At 39.6% G+C, this 24,551-nt stretch overlaps 1 protein-coding gene across 2 annotated transcripts in view; it reads right to left on the reverse strand.

The window, feature by feature from the left end:
* LOC134137146 (collagen alpha-1(XV) chain-like) overlaps nt 1–24,551 on the reverse strand; it is a 157,164-nt gene that overhangs the window by 67,860 nt on the left and 64,753 nt on the right. For both annotated transcript variants that reach the window (XM_062569760.1, XM_062569759.1), the window contains exons 6-13: nt 22,427–22,553; nt 21,001–21,119; nt 17,011–17,130; nt 16,193–16,219; nt 13,868–13,930; nt 9,645–9,722; nt 7,507–7,569; nt 315–440 (exon numbers count right to left, since the gene is read on the reverse strand). In XM_062569760.1, coding sequence (XP_062425744.1) covers nt 315–440; nt 7,507–7,569; nt 9,645–9,722; nt 13,868–13,930; nt 16,193–16,219; nt 17,011–17,130; nt 21,001–21,119; nt 22,427–22,553 — 723 coding nt within the window. The remainder of the gene's footprint in view (nt 1–314; nt 441–7,506; nt 7,570–9,644; nt 9,723–13,867; nt 13,931–16,192; nt 16,220–17,010; nt 17,131–21,000; nt 21,120–22,426; nt 22,554–24,551) is intronic.

Raw genomic sequence — 24,551 nt, forward strand, 5'->3', positions numbered from 1 at the left:
TAGCCAACCTCATTTTCCTGACATCAGATGAAAAAAAAATCCTTAGCTTTATTCAATGTTGGAAAAATTATCCTTAGCTTTTATTCATTCTGGTCCAGATTCACCTGTATCTCTCTGCCTAAACCTCACCCTGTTGTGGAGTAATGGGCTATTGCTAGGTATAATCAGACATTAATTTTCTTATTTTCCAGAAAAATCCACAAAAAATCAGCATAAAATCCAAGCTCTAAAATTAACAGTATTCTGCAATATTTTTAACCCTTAGCATTTCTTGCTGGAACAACATTAATACTTGTGCATAAGTGACTACTCACTTCAGGGCCTGGTTCTCCAGAAGCTCCATCCTCCCCTGGTGACCCAGGAGGTCCTACATTTGAATCAGGTCCTGGTTCTCCTGGAAGACCAGGCAATCCTGGAGGGCCTGGTGGCCCAGGAAGACCCTGGATAAATCAGCAGTATTGTTAGAAAGTTGTTACCATTAGAAAGCCCTTCAGTTCTCTCCTAGTCAAGTTCATTTCATTAGCATACATGGAACAGGTAAAGCTTACAGTGAATTTGCAGATGCATAAAATTCTCAGTTTGGGTCACTATCTTCCTTCTGCTTCACTAAGAACCAGTTCTGATTTCACAGATACACTCCTTACGTAGGGTCATCCTGACCTTCTCTATTCTTGCTCTCTGAATTGCACCTCCTCATAACACGCAATGAAAGGAAGTTAAGAATCGAAAAATTGTCTGCTTTCTGTAACCCAGCAAAGACCATAGAGATATTCCAGTGATCATCTAGTGTTAATAACCTAAATGCAATCAAGGGATCACAGATTTCCAGATTCCTTCACTGATTTACAAAGGCTTCTCCATGCTATTGCTGTAGCACTGAGAAGCTGTGTTCATGATCGGGACCTGGCTGTCCTTGGTGCTATAAAAATGGCCTCTGCTCCAAAGATCTGTCTGCATGGCCACAAGCAGGTCTTTTTAAAGTGAACAGAATGAATGAAATGTATTATTTTGTGAGAAACAGTATGTTAGCAAAATTCCTCTCTCAAGGGCAAATCCATACTTATCACTAATCCCTCAAACTGGCAGGCAAACATCACAGACATTTTGAAATTTAGGGGTATGGAGCTGCAAGGCAAGGAACTTCCCAGTTCCTTGGAAGTTCCTTGGTGATGCCCTAGGCTCATCTACAGGATTCTGCTAGGAAGTGGATTATCTTGGATTTTCAGTACACCAACAGAGCCTTCTCTAGGGAGCCACTCTCAGCACATATGCCAGCCATCTCTGTCCTTTAACTATATCGGGCATCTAAAGAGACTAGTCTCCTAATTTGGCAAGTTAACTAGCTTTCAACACATGACGATTCCCTTCTGAAGGTCCTTGGGAATAAGCTAGTCAGCACTTTGGCAGAAAGAAGAGACAGGAAAGAAGTCTTCAGGCAGAAATCAAATTGGGAGAATGAAATGTGTTGCAGAATGGAGGCCCCTGAATATAGCATTCTGAACTTCATAGCTTAGGAAAGAGGCATTCAGGGATTTCATTTCACAGGAAGTTTCATTACTGATGAAACAGGCTCTTATCAAAGCATGGAAAGGCTCTACCTCAAAACTGTATGAAAGGTTTTCTCTCAGTCTGTCTAGGCAGATCGGTAAGCTCCCAGAGCACAGCTAACAGAAGCAGTGAACAGATGCAGCAGTTTGCGCAGCAGTTAGCGCAGAAGGTGCGCAGGAAGGTACAAGGAGACATCTTTGTTTCCAGTCTTAGTAGTGCCCACTTCCACAAACATGGTCCTGACATGCCGCAAAGCATATTTGCCTGTAGCTGTGGGAATTGCTGCATCAGCTGTGTCAGAAGCTTCAGCCCAGACAGAGCCTTTGACAGCAGATGTTGCCTACAGGTCTCAGGCGGCAGGGAGTGCTTGGAGCCTTTCCAGAAAGCCAGGACCGATGGTCAGCTCTCCTGCAAGAGGTGTGCTGTTGTTGACCATTTGTGTCGTCAAGTCAAGGAATTGAGGGATGAAGTCAGCAGACTACAAAGCATCTGTGCAAATGAGCAGGAGATAGGGCGTTCTTGGAGACCGTACTGCTCCGGGAGTCCCAATCCCCTGCAGCAGGGGAATTGCTGGAAGGCTCTGTGCAGAGTGAAATAGTACAGCACAGCAGTGGAGAAGAAGGCTGGAAACTAGTTGCTTCTTGTGGGAGGAGAAAGGCCTCTAGTCCTCCTGAAGACTTGGACTTGCAGTTGAAGAACCAATTTAGTGCCTCCAGGATGAGGAGGACCTGAACCTGACTTCAAGGGAAGCAACTGGACTGACAGACTCTGTGCCTTGCGGGAACACCCGGAAGAAGCAGCGAGTGATTGTTGTGGGTGACTCCATGCTGTGGGGGATGGAGGTACCCCTCTGCTGACCTGACCTCTTATCTAGAGAAGTTTGCTGCCTGCCAGGGCCTCAAATATGAGATGTCATTGAAAGACTGCCAAGGCTCATCCACACATCAGACCATTTCCCTCTACTGCTCTTTCACGTGGGTGCTAATGATACCAAGGGCAAATTAGAAATGATCAAGCAGGATTTCAGAGCTCTGGGTATGGTCGTCAAGAGTCTGGGAGCCCAAGCGATCTTCTCCTCAATCCTGCCAATGAGGGGGAAGGACAGAAAGAGTAGACAGATTTTCCAAGCTAACAGCTGGCTGCACTGCTGGTGTTGGCAACAGGGTTTTGGTTTCTGTGATCATGGGACCCTGTTTGAAGATCAGCAACTGATGGGGAGAGATGGGATCCACCTCAGTAAGCGAGGCATATGTGTCTTTGCCAACAGGTTGGCCAGCCTGGTAAAGAGGGCTTTGAAATAGGATGGATGAGGGAAGGGAGGAGTTACAGAGATAGGGTACTTAGCAAAACAAAGCTCGAATCAGGATGCCTCCAGCGGGCGCATGCAGCCGCGGATGTGCATATGAGACATGGCTGTGGGGGATCCTCTTGCATCCCTCCTGGGAAACCTGCATGCTCAATTACCTCTCTGAAAAGCCTGTACACCAATGCACGCAGCATGGGGAATAAACAGGAGGAACTGGAGATCTGTGCGTGGTCACAAGCCATGATCTCATTGCAGTTACAGAGACATGGTGGGATAGCTCGCATGACTGAAATGCTGCCATGGATGGCTACGTACTTTTTAGGAAAGACAAGCAAGGAAGGCAAGGTGGTGGAGTTGCTCTTTATGCAAGAGAGCAGCTGGAATGCATTGAGCTCTGTCTAGGAGTGGAGGAGGAGGCAGTCGAGAGCTTATGGGTAAAGATCAAAGGGCAGGCTAGCATGGGGGACACTGTTGTGGATGTGGTGTTTACTACAGGCCACCTGACCAGGAAGAGGAAGTTGATAAGGCCTTCTACAGACAGCTGGAAGCAGCCTCACAATCACAGGCCCTGGTTCCTATGTGGGACTTCAACCACCCTGACATCTGCTGGAAGGACTACACAGCCAGGCAGAAACAGTCCAGGAGGCTCCTGCAGAGCCTCGACACAGGTGGTGGAGGAGCCAATGAGGAGGGGTGTCCTGCTGGACCTTGTCCTAACCAACAGAGAAGGACTGGTAGGAGATGTGAAGGTTGGGGGCAGCCTTGGCTGCAGTGACCATGAGATGGTGGAGTTCAGGATCGTGCATGGAGGAGGCAAGGCAATAAGCAGGATCGCAGTCCTGGACTTCAGGAGAGCAGGCTTTGGGCTCTTCAGGGACCTAGGTGGAGGAATCCCATGAGTTAGGGCCCTAGAGGGAAGGGGGGTGCAAGAGAGCTGGTTAATATTCAAGCCTCACTTCTCCAAGCTCAAGAGCAGTGCATCCCTGTGAGCAAGAAGTGCAGCAAAGGGGGCAGGAGACGGGCATGGATGGAAAAGGAGCTCCTGGCAAAACTCCAATGGAAGAGGAAAGTACACAGAATGAGGAAGAGGGGACAGGCTCCTTGGGAGGATTATATGAATGTTGTTAGAGTATGCAGGGATGCGATGAGGAAGACTAAGGCCCATTTGGAAGTAAATCTGGCAAGGGATGTCAAGAGCAACAAGAAGGATTTCTTCAAATTCATCAGTAGCAAGAGGAAGACTGGGGAAAAAGTGGGCCTGCTGCTGAATGGGGCCCTGGTGATGAAGGATATAGAGAAGGCAGAGTTACTGAACGCCTTCTTTGCTTCAGTCTTCACCACTAAGGGCAGCCCTCAAGAATCATAGGCCCTGGAGATGAAAGACAGAGTCTGGAGAGAGAAAGACTTTCCTTTGGTGAAGGAGAATTGGGTTAGAGATCTTTTAGGCAAATTTGACACCTACAAATCCATGGGCCCTGATGGGATGCACCCACGGGTACTGAGGGAGCTGGCAGATGTTGTTTTCAGGCCACTCTCCATCATCTTTGAAAGGTCATGGAAAACAGGAGAGGTGCCTGAGGACTGGAAGAAAGCCAGTGTCACTCCAGTCTTCAAAAAGGGCAAGAAGGAAAACCCAGGGAACTACAGGCCAGTCAGCCTCACCTTCATTCCTGAAAAGGTGATAGAAAAGCTCATCATGGATGTCATCTCCAAGCATATGGAGGAAGAGAAGGTGATCAGGAGGAGTCAGCATGGCTTCAACAAGGGGAAATCCTACTTAACTAATCTGATAGCCTTACCTGATGGAATGACTGGCTGGGTAGATGAGGGGAGAGCAGTAGATGCTGTGTACCTTGACTTCAGCAAGGCTTTTGACACTGTCTCCCATAACATCCTGCTAAGCAAGCTCAGGAATTGCGGGCTAGACAAGTGGACAGTGAGGTGGCTTGAGAACTGGCTTAAAGGCAGCGCTCAGAGGGTTATCATCAGTGGCACAGAGTCTAGTTGGAGGCCTGAAACTAGTGGAGTTCCCCGGGTCAGTAGAGGGGCCAGCCTTGTTCAATTTCTTCATCAGTGATCTGGATGAGGGGACTGAGTGCCTCCTCAGCAAGTTTGCTGATGATACCAAGCTGGGAGGAGTGGCTGACACACCTGAGGGCTGTGCTGCCATTCAGAGAGACCTGGACAGGCTGGAGAGCTGGGTGTAGAGGAACCTCATGACGTTCAACAAGGGCAAGTGCAGAGTCCTGCTCCTAGGGAGAAATAACCCCAGGCACCAGTACAAGCTGGGGGCTGAGCTGCTGGAAAGCAGCTCTGCAGAGAAGGACCTGGGAGTGCTGGTGGATGACAAATTGACTATAAGCCAGCATTGTGCCCTTGTGGCCAGGAAGGCCAATGGTCTCCTGGGGTGCATTAGGAAGAGTGTTGCCAGCAGATTGAGGGAGGTGATCCTGCCCCTCTACTCAGCCCTGGGGAGGCCTCATCTGGAGCAGTGCATGCAGCTGTGGGCTCCGCAGTACAAGAGAGACATGGAGCTACTGGAGAGAGTCCAGCATAGGGCTACGAGGATGATCAGAGGACTGGAGCATCTGCCCATGAGGAACAGCTGCAAGAGCTGAGCCTCTTTAGCCTGGAGAAGAGAATCCTGAGAGGGGATCTTATTAATGTCTACAAATACCTTAAGTGATGGTGTCAAGGGGATGGGGCTGAACTCTTTTCAGTTGTCCCATGCGATAGGACAAGAGGCAATGGGCACAGACTGAAACATAGGAAGTTCCACCTGAATATGAGGAAGAACTTCTTTACTGTGAGAGTGACAGAACACTGGAAAAAGCCTGCCTGGCTGCCATCCTGTCTAACATGGTCTAGGTGACCCTGTTTGAGCAGAGGGGTTGGACTGGATGATCTCCAGAAGTTCCTTCCAATCTTACCCATTCTGTGATTCTGTAAAAGCCTTCACATTTACGTTTCTTCATCTTCTTCTACTAGGTTTCTCATTTTCCTAACAGTTCTCCTTAAGTGTAATATTTCCTCTCATTCATTTTGTTTCTGACTGGTTCTTTAGACAGAAAATTATGTTATTTGACAATGATCAGAAATAGATATTTCATAGTTTACTATTTGAATTTGCAATAGGAAATAGGCAAAGCTTGGTCTGGCTGGTTGTCTACAGATAACAAGAGGCAGAATTGGCTGAAGTACAAGAAAAAACAGACAAGATAATTCCAAATTGTATCTGGCAGCAAGTTCTACTTTACTGATGTATTTTTGCCCAGGAAAGGCACTCTGCATTGTTCTGTGCAGGATACATACAAGGAAAAATAGCCTCTGCTCTGGAAAAATATTCCAGCAAAAACTAAGTAGAACCCTTCTGTCTCCCAAATGTTTCCTTTGCCCCATAGCTGCTCAGAAGCAAGAAGAGAAAAACAAGCTAGATACTCCATTATTAAGCCAGTACCTGCCCATTCAGGTACTGGCTCTCAAAATACGACATCCTTCTGCAAAGGGGAAGCACAAGTCCAATGCACCATTTCAATTCATAAAATAAAGCTTATTTGAGGTGTTGACACATAATGCTGAGAGAGACAGATTAAGCTAAAATATTAAAGCAATGCATATCCTCCCACTTGTACTGCCCTATTCCTGGAGCCTGTTGATCCCAAACACAATTGAACAGACTGTGAATCAGCTCTAACTGCTGCATTTTACAGTACAGCCTACTGAAATGAACTGAAATTGATGCTGAATTTCCTGAATGCTGATTTTAGTGGTTTAGCTGATGCAGAAGCTATACAAGTTCTTTCTGAAGCTGAGGTGGCCATCTCCAGGAGAAGGATGAAGGAAACATCCAAAGCAGCAACTGCTTTGGCTGTCCCAGCTTAACATGTAGCCATGTGTGTGTCAACAGCCTGAGGCTTGAGTTTTACCTGGGATGAACACCCCTTCTTGACATCCCATGTCTGTTGATACACAGTAATTCATGTAGGAACATAACTTTAGCTGAATCTCTCTCTGCTATCTAGCCTTGATGTGACAATGTTACATTTCTTCACAAAGGCAAGGATACAAGAAAGTGCAAATGTCCATCAAAATGGATCAACAACAGAAGGTTCAGTGTGAAGTATTTCATATAGGCATACCTTTTTTCTTTCTTTCTTTTTTTTTTTTTTTTTTTTTTTTTTTTTTAAGAACAGGTTCTCCAAATTAAAATAAGCAATGAATACTATCATTCCCATCTCTGTCATCTTTACTACCTTCTCGGAATCAGGTTAAAAGCATCTTCTCTTTTAGAAAAGTCCTCTTGGCATTATTTTGTTGTTGTCCTCTTCTTTCTCACACCCTACATGCATTTACACCTTTCCCTAATACACTGCAATTGTGGCAGAGAGCTGAGAGAAAAAGATATACTTCTACTGGGCTTTTCTCTTTGGCTTTCTTCATATAATAGCTCAAATCATTTTTTCAAATGAATGAAACTCCAGTTCCCTGCAAGGAATTTCTGAATGCTGTGAATTAAGCATGTTCTATAAAGTGACATGATTTGCACTGCAAAATCATATCACTGTCAATGAAAATAGATCTTTTACAACCTGGATGAGTAAAATAAAGCTCTTTATTATGCTAATGAGAAATAAATATCAACATATACTTACACTTAAAATCTCAGTCTCTCCATCAAGGTCTCCAGAACCTGATTCTTCAGGTTCCAGTATACTCTGAAATTAGTAGAATTTAATTTTAAAATATTGCTTCCAAAGACAAGAAATGAAAACATCTCTTGTCAGTTACTGCAAATGCCATTATCATCAGCATCCTTGCAGCAGAATGTTGCTAGTGAAATAAATGACACCTTTGAATTTCAACTAATACCTTATGAGTCTAAGGCAACAAGAGCATTTCAATCAGATTTTTGATGAGTTTCATAAGACTGTTGTGTAGATACTGAGCTCCACATTTACCTGCAGATGCTTTACTAGTGCAGTGACAGTAATTCTGCAGGATGTAGGTGCCATTGTGACTGTGGACATCACAGGAATAATATATCAAACAGATTTTAGCTTTAGAAAGATACCTGTCACCATTGAGGAGATCATAAAATGCATACCTAACAACTAGTTCCCTTCATCCCACATTATTTCCTTCAATGTGCCCTCTAGTTCAAAAACCAGATTGTGACATTCCTACAGCTGAGATCTGAAGAGATATTTTAAAAAGAGAAAATAATATATTAAAGCATTTTCTAAAATATTTAATTATGAAAACACTATTTTTTTTTGCATCACAGTTCGGCTGTACTCATCTACAAGACAATTTCATGGACCCAAATTTCTTCAGCTTAGATTCAAGCCATATTTCATATTATGGAACATATACAGAAATACATGGAATATATCTAGTGTAAGGTTTAATCAGCATAGATGCTACAAAAGTATTTTTTCAGATTCTAAAAAAAAATCTTTTTCATGGAAAATTTGCCACTATTGGCCTGAATAATAAAAGGAAAGTGAAATGAAATCCAGCTGGCTATTTTTTAAATTACAGAACTTAAAAGTACTATAAAAGTTTTATAGAACTCATAATTAAAAAAATTAAAAAGAATAAACCAAGATGTCCAACAGTCCTTGGCAGCTGAAATAGTACTTTTCTATATGTGTGAGTTCTACCACATTTAAAATGAAATAATGTTAATTCATACAAAAGGCAATTAATTACAGATGCTTCCCATTGCAAATCCCTGATGAATTTCATAGCTGCATATGCTTTACAAACTACAGCTCGAAGTACACAGAGAGCTAGTATCTGCGTCATCTGTAGTTTCAAAAGCTCAAGAGTCACTGGTGCATTTCCTGGTTGCACTGAGATTTCTTTTACTTCACCTGTGAATAAAAGGCTTCAAGGCTTACTCCCATGGACAATAAAAAAAGAAAAAAGTGGTGCAGGACCAGGTGCTCAGCATTACATTTACTCAGAGTGTGAAAAGAGGCATGGGGGGTGTATCATATCCTGGTGAGGTAAATTCAAGCAGCCCTTCATAGCAATGTTACTCAATTTTGTGCTATAGAAACAGATGGACATAATTTGGCAGCCCTCAGTACAGCATCAGTTTTTCTCTCTGGAATATGCTACAGACTATTTGTGAAATACTCAGAATACTGAGTATGACAAATAGCTTTATTTTAAAGTCACAGGACTGCAACTGGTGTCAGTGGAAACCATATCTATCTATCTGTAAAATCAATTCCAGTGACATGAATTGAAAAGCTATATGAAGCTTTTTCTATGGCTGCATACATGTGTCTCCTCGTGGAAACAGTGGGAGAAGCCCATGTACAAGGCAGAGATGCATCTGAAATATTTTCTTTTACAATTTCAGTATACTGAGCATGCAAAATATGAACACTGTCATCACACTAGTATGTGTTGCAATATTTAATGATAGCAAACATAAGTAACTGTCAAACCATTCCCCTGTTCAGGGTGGGGAAGAAATGAATAATTCAGTTATAATGCCTTTTGATGAAATTTTTGTCTCTTGTTCTTCCATGTACTCTTGCTTTTGCACAGGAGAGTAAGCACAGAGACTTGCTTTTAAAAATGTGAATATTTGTCTTTATGTAGATTAGAATATGCTGCACACACTTAACCTAGACATTTATTTTTATTTCTGCTTGAGTGTTTTAGAAAATGTGGTGATCTTTGTGGCAAGCAAGTTACTTTCCCAGGTAAAATCTATTTAGCTTTATCTTTCTTTGTGGCAAGCCAAACTTTGAAAGAGCCCTCCAATACTCACAACTCCTCTGGAAGGAGCAAATGGTCCTGGGGGTCCTGGTAGTCCAGGGAGTCCTGGAAATCCCTCACCAGGATCACCCTAAGACAGGAATGAATATGAATCAGCAAGGGTTTCATGACATCAAGTTATTGTTCCACCATAGCAGGGTTTTTCAGAACTAGCTGCAGTCTTTGTGGAGCTTGTAGATGCAAGAAGCAATAAAAATGTCTGCCTAGATGCTATGAACAGAGTTAAAATTGTTCATTTTTAAAACAAGCTCCTAAGAAAAATGTTCTCTGCATTGGCAAAGGAAGGACTTTTTCCTTCTAAAATCTCTAATGAATACATGAGTGTTCAGGATGCATCAACAGTATTAGACATTACATATTTTTTTCATGAACTACATTTTACTGTGTATCACACATTTTTAGTGGATATAATATGCCATAAATAAATAAACAAGCAAATAAATAAATAATATGGTCAGACAGTGGTAGTTAATAGATACCTTTCTTAATGTTATTACTCTAGCTGTGATACTTTTTCTGAAACCAACATTTAATGCTTATTTTTCTAGGTATTGACCTTTATCTAGTGCCAAGACAGCAAAAGTACCGATTGTCATTTTTTTTTCTCATAATTACTACAATCTCTTCTTCTCTGGCATTGCTTAGAGTACCTCTCACCTGCTTAAGATATTTATGAATTGTATCAAAATTTCTGCTCAACTCCAACTTTACCTCACTCAGCTCAAGAGCTGAGGTTGTGACTCAACATTTGGAGTCCAAAGATGAAAGCCTTTTATAATATACTTTAAATTCTCAACAATTTGCACCTCTTTTTCTAGAGAATTCATTAAGCCAGATTTGGCCACTGTGTTCAGACCCTTTTGGATGGATTTGTCTCTGCACCCCCAAAACACAAGTCCAATGGTATCTGGTATCATAAATACAAACAATGCAAAATACCATGTTTGCTTGATGTACACGTTATTTTCATTGAATACTTGGCCCTCTTTTTTTTTTTTTTTTTTTTTTTTTTTTTTTTTTTTTTTTAATGCTGTGTATGTATCTAAAAGTGAAGTATTCCACTTGCTTTTTACCTGGTATATCAGACAGTGGAATATCAAGAGAGCTGGATATAGTCCCCACCTCTCCCTCCTTGACTGTCTCACATTTCTTGGTTTTGGCATTCAATAACTCCAGTTCACAGTTCTGAGGAGTTTCTCAGTGTGAATTTTGGACAGCCTGCTCACATGGCATTCCTAGTTTCAGGGCAGATGTATGTTTTTAGAAAAGGGAGGAGCTAGTAACTCTTTGCTCTATACTGGAGCTTCTTTAGCCTTCACGAGTGGGAAGGCCCACCCACCTGAGCCTGCAGAGCTATTGGAGGTGATCTGCCTCCCAGATTGCAGAAGGAGGAGGGAAACCAGCCCAACTGACACAAAACTTTCTTAAGGGGCTGGAAGCCACAGAGAGGTTACTGACTCTAGGGATCTGTGCTTTACCCTCAGTCTTGCCAATCCATTATCTGGGATTACATCTCTTTCCACTCATACAAGCATTTTAATTACATTCTCTAAATTAATATATTTGGTCATGTGTAGGAAACACAGATTTTCACCTGCCTCTCGGTCAGAAGGCTCTTTGCATTCCAGAATTCATTAGATAAATGTATTCATTCATTTCTTCGTTCCCTGTGGCTTTCTCAAATGGTTCCTATAGTGATTCTTCAGTCATATTCACAGGGAGTGTGTTTAATTAATCTGGGGCTATTTTCACTGTCTGTCAGCATGCTCTTTTACAGATGCTGTTTATTTGCTTTAATAGATTCTTTGCTTTTTTCAGTGATCATTACATTAGCTCCTGTCAGGACTTTGTGCTTGTTTTTGTGCAGTTTTTCCTGTGTTGCATGTATTAAAGGAAAAAAAAATTCCTAGTTTTTACATCGAGATCACAGTCATGTCTAGAAAACACTGATTATATGCGTTCCCAAGAAGCATCTCATGGCTGTATCTTGCACTGAACAAAGACTACAGTGAAACAAATGATAAACCAAGGATAGCCAGCTCCCCACCTTTCACTGCATGTGGCACTATATTAATTTCCAGCTTTTCATCCTCAGTGAGAAGAGCCAGAAACAGGCAGGTAGATCCTGTTACTGTTCCTAGAATTATGAATATTATTATGCTGAAAACATTCTGGCTGTCTTTAGAGAACATAGCTGGTGTGAATATGTTTTGTGTATAGATAAATTATTTAAATTTTGTTCAGCTTGCCAACATAATAGATCTCAAGAAGTCACACTGTTTGGGATCATGATATGATTTTCTGGACAAAAATTAAAAAATTATCCCACATATGTAAAAGAGGGACAAAGCAGTGTTTTCTTCTCCTTCCCACTTTCTGCTGTAGGAATTGGATCTAGCTAAAATCCACCCAGGAAAAAGCTCAGCAGATGAAGCTGTCAGTGTTCCTTAGTGTTTTTCAACATATCACCAGGATTTTCAGCACTTGTAAAACAGTGCTTTGCACACATCCACTAAATTATTTTCAAAGTACTGCTTTGAAGTATTCCTTGAAAGTATTAGCCCAGTTTAAAAAATGGGAGATAAAGTTTAAGACAGCTTGACTAAAGTAGCCATATATAGTCAGGAATTGATTACAGGAATCTTTTGCTCCCAGATCTGTCAGCTCACTAGGGATAAACTGCCTCTTCTCCTGCCAAAATATTGTCCTTAATTATGTCTGTTCTGCTGAACAAAATAAGGTTAGGGACCATTCTTTGGTCCTGAGGTCAGCTGGAGCAGATTGGTTTTGTTCGTTGTATGTAACACTTGGGCCTGGGCCTCCTTTCAGCCATGTGCTTTCAAAGCTAATATTTTGTGTGAGGTTCTTTTGGTGCAGTGAACGTGAAATAATGTGAGAACCACACTTTTGCCCATCAACATGATCAGTGTTGGAAAGTAAAAATCCTACTGGGATAGCATTGGAGGAGCACATAGTATGGACAGAGCCAAACTATGCCCAGTGTCATATTGCAGCATGTTGGGAAAAGTCATAGATCCATGCTGTCCCTGAGCCATGCCCAGGCATAGTCTGGGAGAAGTCTAGCTGACATGGGCCAAAATGCTGTCATGGAGCATGCTAGTAAGAAAGCAGTATCAGCAATTCAGTTAGTCCCTAGGCAGGTTTCATTTGTCAATGTAGATGTAGTGCTTGTTTCTGGAGGACACAATGGTTGCTAACAATATCTGTAGCTGAAGCAATTGCACAACAACGCTTCTCCTGCTGTTTTTTCCCTTTGCTCATAAGTAGAAGAAATGTAAACATCCTTATCTTGAAACCTTCTCCTGTTTTGTTCTAATGCAAAGCAGTCTTGCTATAGACCAAGCATCCTATCTTGAGTTGTTAATGTCGGTACCAAGTGTACTGGAAATGACTGATGTCTGCAAGTGCAGATTTCCTATAAAGTTGGAAAGCTGACTGTGAAATAAAATTTAGGCCATCTTTTTCTGCTCTTTTGCTGTGTGGTTGACAAATACTATAGGGAAAATTAAGCCTCTGACAGAGGGGCTATAGTAGTTCTTCAGGCAGCTCAATGACCTGTCATATACTGGAAATGAATTTTACCTTTTAAATGATTCTGGCCTCTTTTGAATTGAATACATGAGCTTTATATGGTGTATGCTTTGTGAATTTATGAATTGCTTTGATAACTAGTTCAAACAAATGATTAATTTGTTCCTAGGACTAACTGGCTGAATGCCAGTCTTGTGTGGAACATGTGCTTTAATGACAGATTAATCTATTATAGCTCACTTCAGCTCAGAAGAGATTCAAGTTGTTATCTCAGATTTCATTGTTACTTCATATTTTAGTTGTGTTCACTTCCTTAGATTGATATGATCAAAATGGCACTGTTAAATCACTTAGCCAGCAGAGTAAATTGTGCAATTATACATAACAATTGGCTTTTCTTTATTGTGTTACATATATTTAACAGCTCTTCTCTGAAATCTCAGCTTTTCCCATTGCCTAAATTTTCCATTTTCTTGAAATATCCTGATTGGTCTGTTATGACTGGCCTTTATGCAGATGCATGAGTGAACAGAAGGATGTTTAAATTCTTCCTGTGCTTCCCTATTATTTATTGATTTTTTTTTTCTCTGAGTGTACCAAATTAATGCATGTCAAGCATAAATGATGTCTGACTGATCACTGGAAACTTAACAGAACACCTACCTTTTCTCCTTTCAGGCCTGCTTTTCCTTTCAGCCCTGGCAACCCCTGAAGTCCTTTTTTTCCCTAAAAAAATATATATATTTTAAAATTAGACATGATCTTTTTCATAGGTCAGACAGACCCCACATTTAGTAACAGAAGCTGGATGTAACAGTGCTAGATTTTAAGCACTTGCTTAGATGCAATGGGAGGAGACATGGAAGTAAGAGTAGCAATTTACAGCTCTAAGCAGCTGATGATAGTGCACAAAATGCATCTCTCACCACATCCTCTCTTCCCACATCAAAGCAGCAGTGAAGCCTGCTTGGAGGATGTGGATGGAAACGCTTGGCAGGCTGTGTTTAGATTTGATAGGATGCCAACTGGATGGACCATCCAGCACTGATGATTTGAAAACTATATTCCCTTAGAACAAAAAGTGACAGCTGTCTGTGAAAAGCCCTTTTCAAATTTTCTCTTAGCCATATATGTATCTAAGAGGCCAGAAAGTCCTCATTTATTCCACAGTTGCTAAATTTGCTAACAGCAGAAGATTTCAAACTAGAATTCTGCCTTTTCCATAATGACTTTTAAATTATGAGAAAATGGACATCTGGAAAAACTCTGTTTTTAATTTCATACTGAAGACAACAGAGAAGAGAACAATAAGATATACTGGTCATATACTACTACAAACTGCTGCTCTGAGTACAACAAATCATGCTACTTACATTAGCCTGTTTCCAGCTTCTCCTGAAATCTTGCCCTGACCAACATGAACAGATTTGTTTCCTACTGAGTCAGATGCTTCCTAAGGACATGTATTTGACATGGGATGTTTGGTATTACATAGCATTTGGTCTCATTTTCTGTTCTAAACTCCAGTAGTCAAATTAATCCCAAATAACTTTTCTATATATGTTCATCTTATCCATACATAATATGCATATACTCTTTCTAGACAGTCTTGATCACAGGTTAGAAATCTGTTACTGACTTTAAAGTTAGTGCTATTATAAAGTGATGCTATTTATGAATTCAATTAGAACACTGAAAAAGACTCAGAAGACAAATGAATCTCAAATTTATTTTACTTAATGGCATTTTGTGGACTCTGCTGCTCAAATCTTACTATTGTGCTCATTTTAAAGATTGACTATACAAACTTATTATGCATAAAAATGCATCTGTAAGACTTGAAGCTTTTTTTTTCTCCTATTATTTTTTATTAGGCAGTTACTGGTATCAAACTTATAGCCATGTTCAGTAAAGCCCCATCAATCTGATAGTAAAGCAGCACAGGTATGTGCAAGACTGGACTTCAACTGCTCATCAGTATCTATAAAAAATGCTGAACAATAGTTGATTTCACAAGATTATGACAAAGTTTATGTGACAGAAGATAGTACTGTTTGCTTTATAGGGAACTATAGAGACAATACAAACATACCTACAGGTTACTTTGAAGTGCTGTCCCTTTATTTTCCTAGCAGAAAAAATAATTGTTTTGGCCTTGACACCTTTGTACATTTGAAGAATCCCACCAGTGTGTGCAGACAGCATTCATGCATGAGCTGAATTAATAATGAATCCCCTGATCCTTGATTTATTTTTTTAATATTTTAAAATATACCAGTTTAATTCGAGGCTCTCTTGCAGGGGGCAGGAATGGACAGGAAGTTTGTAGCAGTGGTGCATGGAGATATATAAAAGGAAGCGCAGACCTGGTAATGATGATAGCCTCTGGATAGGAAGGTCTTAGGGAGGGGGAAAGATGCAGAAAGTGACAGTAGCAGGTAAGGAAAGGTTGCTTTTCCAGTATGGAAGCCATAGTGACGATTAGGAGTGGACTGATGGGGCAGGTGGCACAGGCCAGGTTCTACATAAGAGCTGAAGAGAGAGAATCGTGTGGAGAGTTAGTATCGGTGATGTTAGAGGCAGGTATCATGGGAGCATGCCCCTGTTGAGGGTCAACGAAGCAGTTCACTCTGGAAAAAGCCCGAGTGTGCCTTCTTTTGCAGTTTCTCTCTGCAAATAAAACAGAAAAACATCTTCCCTGCCGGTGCCGGACTCATTGTAGAGCTGCTTATGATAGGTCACGCCTCTTATTTTCTTTGCAAATGGGAAATCACAAATTTCTCTTACAAATCTGAGTGCTCCTCAGAGTTTGGCAGCCTGAGGGAGTTTAACAGATGAGCTCTGTTAACTACAACACCAGAGTTACCTATCAAGAAAGCGCACAGAGAAAGCATGCAACTGCTTAAGCTTAAACTTAGCTGAGTCTCTGATAAAAGATACTGTATTTTTTAGTTCAGTTAACCAAAATATTTATGAAAAGGTACTTACTGGTAACCCACTTTTACCAGGAATGCCCTAAAATAAAACATTCTTGTTAGAAATGTAAAAAAAAAAAAAAAAAAAAAAAGAGAGAAAGAAAACAGGAGAAAAAAGCTTAATGTATCAAGACATGACAAAATTGGGAACAAATTGAGCAGAACTGGGAACAAATATTATTTTACAATGGGATCTGTTTTGCACCTCCGTTTAATTGGATGCACCTTGTATTCTTGATCAAGAAGGATAGGAAATATAAAACATTCTGGACATCCAGACGCCACTAAGGGTAGGGAGCTTTGAACATGCTCAAACATGACCACTAGGAGGGTGGTAGAGCAAAGCAACAGGTTGCCCAGACAGTCTGTGGAATTTCTGTTTTCAGAAAATTTTCAAGACAAAACTGGACCAAATGGCTAGACAAAGGCATAGTTGACCTGATCTGGTGTTGAGGATGGTCTTTCTTTGAATGGGAAGTTGAAATGGAGACATTTAGAGTTCCCTTTCAATTAACATGATTTTATGACTCTGTGTTCCTCTCTTTGTCCAAGTGGTAAGAACTAGAGAATTTGAAATGTTGCCTTATCAGGAGTTTGCCTTAGGCTTTCTGTGGATTCTCTCTTATTGGGCCCTTCTATAATCATTGACATGTGTGAAACAGACGTGACACTCCTAACTTGATTTTATGGGGCTAACAACCCATCTTGGAGAAAGTATAACTGGTGATAGTATGCAGGGCCATGGAGTTTCAGTCCTTTAGATGGGTGTAATGAATGATTATTGCCCTTTTAAAAATACACACATCCTTTCAATAGCCACACAATACTCACAGGCTGACCATCTTGGCCAGGTTTTCCTGGAGGTCCAGGAGGTCCTTGATATTTTTCCTGCATCTCTTCTACTCCTGGCCTTCCTGTAGGCCCATTCTCTCTTTTCTGATCTTTCTGGTCCTGAGTAAGCAAAATATAAAAAATATATTGCATTAATTTCCCTATTTTTCATTTCTTTTTTTTCTTTTTTTTCCCTGAAACCTCTAGTCTCCAACACACTCGCAGCCCTGTTAGGCACTGCACAAACAATATATTGCATTCAACAAAGGCAGTCTGTTTTAGAAATCTTTCTGGCAGTGAGCAAATAAATTGCTCACTGAGCTGAAAAGAGAGGTAGTTACCTAGATGTGAATGACTATGATCTAATTTCATATTCATGCAAATAGAACACAGTGTCAATCAATAATGTATGTAACCACATCTGAATAAGAATAATTTCTTAAATTCAGTCTGTATGGAAGAAAGTTGTGAAGATTAAAAGAGATATTTAGCATGCTTTAGCAGATTCCCCTAAGAGCTACAACTCTAGCAAAAGAAGGTTACCAAGTTACAACTTGGTTAAAAGAAAGGACTAAATATGCAATTTGGTTAAAAGGGAAAGTAACAGAAGATAAAATGAGAAAGCTGATAACAAAGGATAAAAATATAAGCAAGAACGAAAAATTACTAACCACCCCTTATCAATATTTGGCCAGCAGACCAGCTGTAAAAACTATAAAAGGAATAACCCCGCAGGAACAAACTAAACTCTTCCAATCATGAAGCACAGATGCTAATACAGATAAAAAATTAAAATCAAAATTGCAGAACACACAGAACATCTGGTCAATTTTTGTTCTGTATTTTGAGAAAGGTGTCAGGATTTATTCACTTTTTCAACAGCAATGAGATAATCTCTGTTCCATCAGTAGCTAATGTAATTAGGAGAGATGTAATATAGTAATTATTCAAACATTTTAAAGCTGGCTGAATGACATTTATCAGTAAAGTTGTTAGCTAATTTTTTAAAGAGCTTTGTGAATCACCAGTGCTGGATTTTGTTACCAGGGAAGTTCCCAAAGACCAGAGACTAAAAAAGGAAAAAAGTTGGGTGAGAACTGAGTTAACTAAGTTGTGGGTAAGATCATAATCTGTGTGAGATCACAGAATAGTTGATACAGGATGTTATCAGTACAAAACTGAAGAGTGAATACATACTGGTTTTGTTTGACAAACAAGTCAGAATTTTCTTTGTTAGATGTGGTTGATAAGAGCAATGCTATTGATTTGCCTTTAGCAATGTTTCCTTAGGGGCATTTGAGTTCTACATAATGCAGAGAAATGTCGTGCCAAAGCACTGTGGCCCATATTAATTGGATGATAGGCTGTGTAACTGGCAGAGTGAAGAACTGGTACAATGCAAAGCTCCAGAAGATGGGGCCACTTCTGCTGTGCACTGACAGAGGCAAAGCTTTATCACAGTAAACAGGGTTTTTTTGGAATTTTATAGAAGAGTGTTCATTAGCATATTGTACAAGCATCTTGAGTGTCTATGTAGAAAAAAGGATGAAGAAATTGGAACAAGTTCTAGAACCATTTGTACAGATGACTACATCTGGCAAAGCTACCTGTCACAACAGATTTAAGAAACTCTTTGTGTCTCACTACTTAAATCAAGACTGAATTTTTATATATGATAAATAGCTCCAAACTGAACAATAGGTTGTGGAACAATACTATATCCTAGCATTAAAACTGCTACTTGAAAGAAAAGTAAATATCAGCATGAAAATGTTAGAGAAATCGTATTTGGAAGTCCTTCAGAAAATACTGAAGCCTCTTGTATCTCAGCTCCTATTCTAAATCTAATGTTGCATCATTTGTTAGTATTCTCCACAATAAACACAGAAATACTAGAAGACTCCATAAGAAGCAATAATAAACATTGGAATAAAATACATAATGGATAACCTTAAAGTAACAGTTCTATCATTTGTGAGGCTGTACATTTTCTGGCAGAGAGAACCAGCGGTAACCTACAGTCATTTCAAGCAATATGAAGAATGAGCTTTGGGGGTAAGAATCACAAAGAAAGGATATTATTTATTTTCTGTTTAGAAAAAAATGCAGTGGATGCAGAATCTGGAATGCTGATTAACAAAAAGGTTATACTAGATGATTATTTTGTAATATGTCAACATGGAAGTTTGGCAAGTATTTGAGTTGCTTGAGCCTGAAATACCCTTTTCAACTCACAGGACTCCAGGCCAAGGGCACATAACTTTAATTTGCAGAATCACATAAAAATTCACATTACATATTACCTTACAAGTTCAATAAGTACAGTATCTTTCAAAGCCCAGCATCACATCAGAGACTGTTACATATGACATGGCCATACTGGGGTTTGAAAACCCCAATTTGGCGTTTCCAGTACTAGCAGTCATTCGGGCTGGAACAGTTTCTCTATTTAGGAGGTCAAAAGGGCTGCCATTTTTCTCAGCATCATGTGAACCTTAGAGCAGAGACAGTATCGAACCCTGTATTTGTTTTTAATTTCACTGTCTTGCTAGGAGCCAGGCCCAAAGGATTCTAACCAAAAGGAGAATCTGATTTTATAATTGGTTTGATAAAAAAATGATTTTGAAAAATGTGATTATTCTCAGTTTTGTATGGAATTGGCAGTTAAATTACAGTGTGTCTCTGTTAGAGCCTCTTCAGTTCAATAATATCCAGCCCAACTGATGCTGGCACACATGCTTTCCAGCATCTCTTTTTCTCTCAGGAGGGATTCTGACATTTCTGTTCGAACACATAAATCAAAGCACCTCCGGCATCTGAGATCCTTCCCAATATCCCCTCCTCTAGAATACTTTTAAAAGTACTAGCCTCTGAAGAAGCTAGGGACAGCTGTGAACAACATCTATTCATGTGATTGCTCTGACCAGGACATGAGTAACACGAGGACCCCAAAGGACTCTACTGACTTGCCTTACACTTGGTCCTTTATAAAGCCTTCTATGAGTAAAAAGGTTTTTCAGTATTAATATTTTGTTAGTCACAATATCATTTTATTTTGACTGTCAGCAAAGCGACCAGTTACTTTCTATGAATCTTTCATCTCCAGGTATTAACATATGCAGCTGTTAAGCAGCACAAACCTTTTTCTTAAAGAAATAACTAGAGTCCCAGACAATTTCCCTGTGCCACCCACCCAGTCATTGCCTTGCCAAGACAGGGACTATAGGATCAACCTCTTGTTTTGGGGTCTGAAGTTGACAAGGATGGTTGGTGTTATAAAGGGGTCATCTTCATGCACTACAGGTTTTCGGATTAGTTGGGGGGCATTTGAAAGATAAGCCAGTGATACACATTTTAGACATTGATTCCTCCAGAGTTTAGTGCATATTGGTATCGGTTTTCTGTTTGGATTCATATGATAAAGAATCAGTCAAAAAAGCACTTGATGCTTTATACAGAAGCACTAGGTTGAGCACTTGAGAAGATGTCATTTTAAATCTGTTTATATGCTAAAGAATAATGTATTGAGAATAAAGCAGGACATGAAGGACTGTAAGGCAATTAATAGGAGTTACATAAAGATGGCTGGTTTTAGGGAAGAAAAGGTGTAGACTTTTGTGATGGGAACTTACACTGTTTATTTTCTTTCTTACTTGCATTCTTTGATGCAAAATAAAAGTGATGGAAAAATCAGAAAACAAATCTGTTTTGCCATTCAAAAATCTCAAGCCAGTCTCAGTGGTTGTACTGAGGTCATAGATTTCTGGTTCTTCAACCAGAAATGGCACACCCAAACATTTGCACAGCGTGTGTGTTTCGATCTCATGTCATGTGAGGAAATCTCAGGAATGTAAAAAGTGACTTCTGTGCAAGCATGCTGCTAGGTTAGACAAGGTCAAGGCATCAGCTGAGAAAAGCACTTTAAAGTTCACATATTTTCCTGCTTCTGAGACAAAATGAGAAGATAAATGATAAACTCATTGCACAGACCTTCACTTTGCTCACTCCTGGCAAAACAGTAACACCAGAGCCAACATCTTCTCCTAAGGTTTCCTGTATGAAAGAGGTAGATTCACTGTTGCCTTGTTCTTCATCTGTGACAGTTGAATCTAAACAAAAAAAAAAAACAGAGACAGAACAAAATAATACGCACTCAGATATATTTATCAGAGCATAGATGCTGCAAGTAGTATGAAAAAAGAAATACTTAAATTTTCACCAAAATACAGAGATAGAAACATTCCAAGGATTAATATCAGTCATTCCATAACTTTGAAGGTTTAAAAAGAAAGAAAAAAGAGAAAACAGAATAAAATACAAAATAACTACTTATTTTAAGGATAAAGTGAAGAAACTGTATTGCATCATCTTCTTTGCCTCAGCCTCTTATCTTTTGGTTGCCTATATTTCACCTACATAATGTTATACATAAGAGATATATGTACAGCAGGTACTATTTGAAATATATGTGAAACTTAATAGGTGCACTCTTTTTGACCTTATTAAAGTAACCAGCTTTAGTCTTACTTGTCTAAGAGTGCACAAAAATCATCTTACCAGTAGAGGACTGGCATTCCTCAATGCACTATATCCTAGGTTTTCACTTTGTTGCTTACACTTGTACATAAAATACCCTATGTATACCAGGCAGATTCAGATCTTTTGTGGAGAACATTACTGTGATATTTTCATATATTCAAATTAAATAGTTATTTTTAATTCCTTTTAAAGGGTCAATGTTACTTTAGAGCCAGTAGCCCTATTTACAGAGGTACTTCATAAGAAATGACATGCTTCCCACTGACCTTAGCAGAAAGAAAAGGAATTTTTCCCCTTTTCTTCCCTTTGCCTAACACCTGCACATTTTTGGAGTGCTTTAGAGTATCACTGCAGCAGCATAGTAGGTAGATTTGTCTGCATTATTATGACATTATTACTGTAAGAGAACTTCCCAAAAAGGAGAACTTTTAAAAATTAAGTTTTATCCATTTTTTCTTGTTTTAAAATATGATTAAAACTTCCAGATCATGGAAGAGTAAACCTATTCACTGCCTGTTAAATACCAGTGGCTGAGATAAACATCTCTGTTGAGTAAAAAATGAGAGATGGAAGAGATGAGCTGAAGAGTGGCTGTAGTTTCCACCACTTACATTTGTTTCTATTAAAAAATTACAAATTACAATCTATTAATTTGAAAGACCAGATGTCTGACATGGCAGTTCTTTTCTAACATGCAGGATGCCAAAAATAATAGCATTTTCAATTCCTAGCAGCACCAGGAATATTACAGGGGCTTTTCATACACAGGAAAACTATAGATCGGGACCTAGAGAACATAAAAGGATCCCTTCCATTCCCCCCCCCCCCCCCCCCAAAAAAAAAAAAAAAAAAAAAAAAAAAAAAAAAAAAGCAGTGCCTTGTTCTTTAATTTTAGCTGGTTCAGTGGTTTCTTCTGATATGTGATGTCCTGAGAAATCATTTTCTTCCAAATGAGACAATACAGTTGGAGGAGCTTCCACTGGCTCAGCTGATGTGTCTTCAGGCTAAAAAATGTAAAATCCCAGAGAACTATTTAGACAAAAAGGTTATCATATGTTTTAAAGCATGAATCAACAGATTTGTTACCTTCCTCAAAGCATAGTAATCAGAAATACTACATTTATGAAGCAAACCAGAAGGCCAGCTTTTTCCAGCATAACACCTTATAAGTCTTTGCTCTTATGCTGCTCTCTGAAACATTAGTTGCCTTTTCTAGCATAAAATTGGAATTTACTAATGTCTTAGATATATACACACATTTACATTTGCAAGTTTTTAATTTGATACCTCTTATTTCACCTTCTGTTTCCTTTTTTTTAATCTTTATTAGCAGTATACATCTGATTTCTGCCTAGCAGCAGATGTCACACTAATTTGGTCACATGAGCTCTCATACTCTGTCAATATTAAACAGGCATAAGCATCAAAGTCAAGCTCTTGTGAAAAGCTAGCACAGTGCTTTCAAATTCAGCTCCTCCAGGCACATGGCAAACCCATGGAGAGGGAGAAAAGCAAAAGGAACCTAAGGGTATCACTGCAGGTCTAAGAGCCTGGAGCTGGTTAGCATCCATCCTTCCTCATGTGGTCTGCATGCTGCCGGGGAGTCTGTTGCAAAAATCTGTTATCAGCCATGTGCAGTAAGGTATCCAGCCTACTCCCTACTACTGGAGGTCTGGAGAAGTGCTGGCTCTGTGCTGGGAAGAGATTAGCACATGCAGACCTCCGCTTGCCAGTTAGGTCAGATTTAGATGTGATTTGTGATGGTATGGTAATCTGGAGCAGATTTAATGGGCCAAGCATCTCAGTCTGGAACCAGGATAAGAAGTGCAAAATGGCATAACGGGACTTTTAAAAATAGTAGGCTACATATATCAGCAAAAGGAAGAAAAGTAACTGGCATAATTATATCCCATTGGTTTTGTATCCTTATAATTGAGGAAGAGTGTCAAGTACCTCTTGTTATTAAGATATGTATTGAAAATAGACTTTAGGTCTCTGTTTGAAGGGGAAAGAAAAGGATAGATAATTCTAGACAGTATGTGCACGTGAGCCTTTGCTTTGACGCAGATCAGTGAGGATAATCATATGCTTCTAACTGAACCAGTGGTCTGCTAAATAAAGGAATCAGTAATGGTGAGAGCAAGTCTGTCACCCAGCTTCCTGAGCAATAGGAATCTTTTCCACTGTTGGCCAGATCTGATTCCAAAGGCAGTAGACAAAAGGAATTTCACTGGAGCTCAGATTTGTTTGTTCCACCCAAGAAAAAAACAAAGGAGTGTTTCCTCTTCTCTTAGTTCCCTTAAAACTACATACCTTGTTCCTGATACTTTGTATAAGAATATTTCAACTACTCTTTAGAGGCCACTAAAATTTTTACGTAGCCAGTTTGTCTGAATTACAGTAAACTTGCAGTATTAAGTGTTTCATGTATTACAGGAGGAATTACAGGACTTTTCGCTTTAAATACAATATTTAATGACTTCCTTCTTCTGATGCAATAAAACCAGTGCTTCAAATGAACACCAGAAAATAATTCATAGAATTCAGAATGTGCCTAATTATACAGTCTATAAACCGCTCTGCTGTTTTTATCTCACTGGGAAGATAAATAAAGCAAAAGTAGGACAAGGATTTAAATATTTACTTTTGAGAAATAAAAATGAAGCTATATAATAGGAAAAGAAATATTAATAATTATCATCCCCAAATCTAACTTTCTACACTAGATAACTCTGGGAAAAATAGAGATATTTACTTTGTTAAACACCTTGAAGATAGTAGGAAAAAAAACAAAAAAACCTCACACTACACCCAAAAGAACGTGTGCCTGGTAATACTGATTGCCTGACTGATGGAATGATTAGAGTAAGGATAATGAGAAAAGTACATATGGATTGTAGTGGAGCAATTAAAGGAAATACGAAATCTCTTCAAATATTCCAAGTCAATTTAGACATGAGAACATATCAGTGGAAAAAATAACCAGCAGCTAATAACCATAC

This window comes from Rhea pennata, chromosome 2 (genome assembly GCF_028389875.1).
Source record: "Rhea pennata isolate bPtePen1 chromosome 2, bPtePen1.pri, whole genome shotgun sequence".
NCBI classification, from domain to species: Eukaryota; Metazoa; Chordata; class Aves; order Rheiformes; family Rheidae; genus Rhea; species Rhea pennata.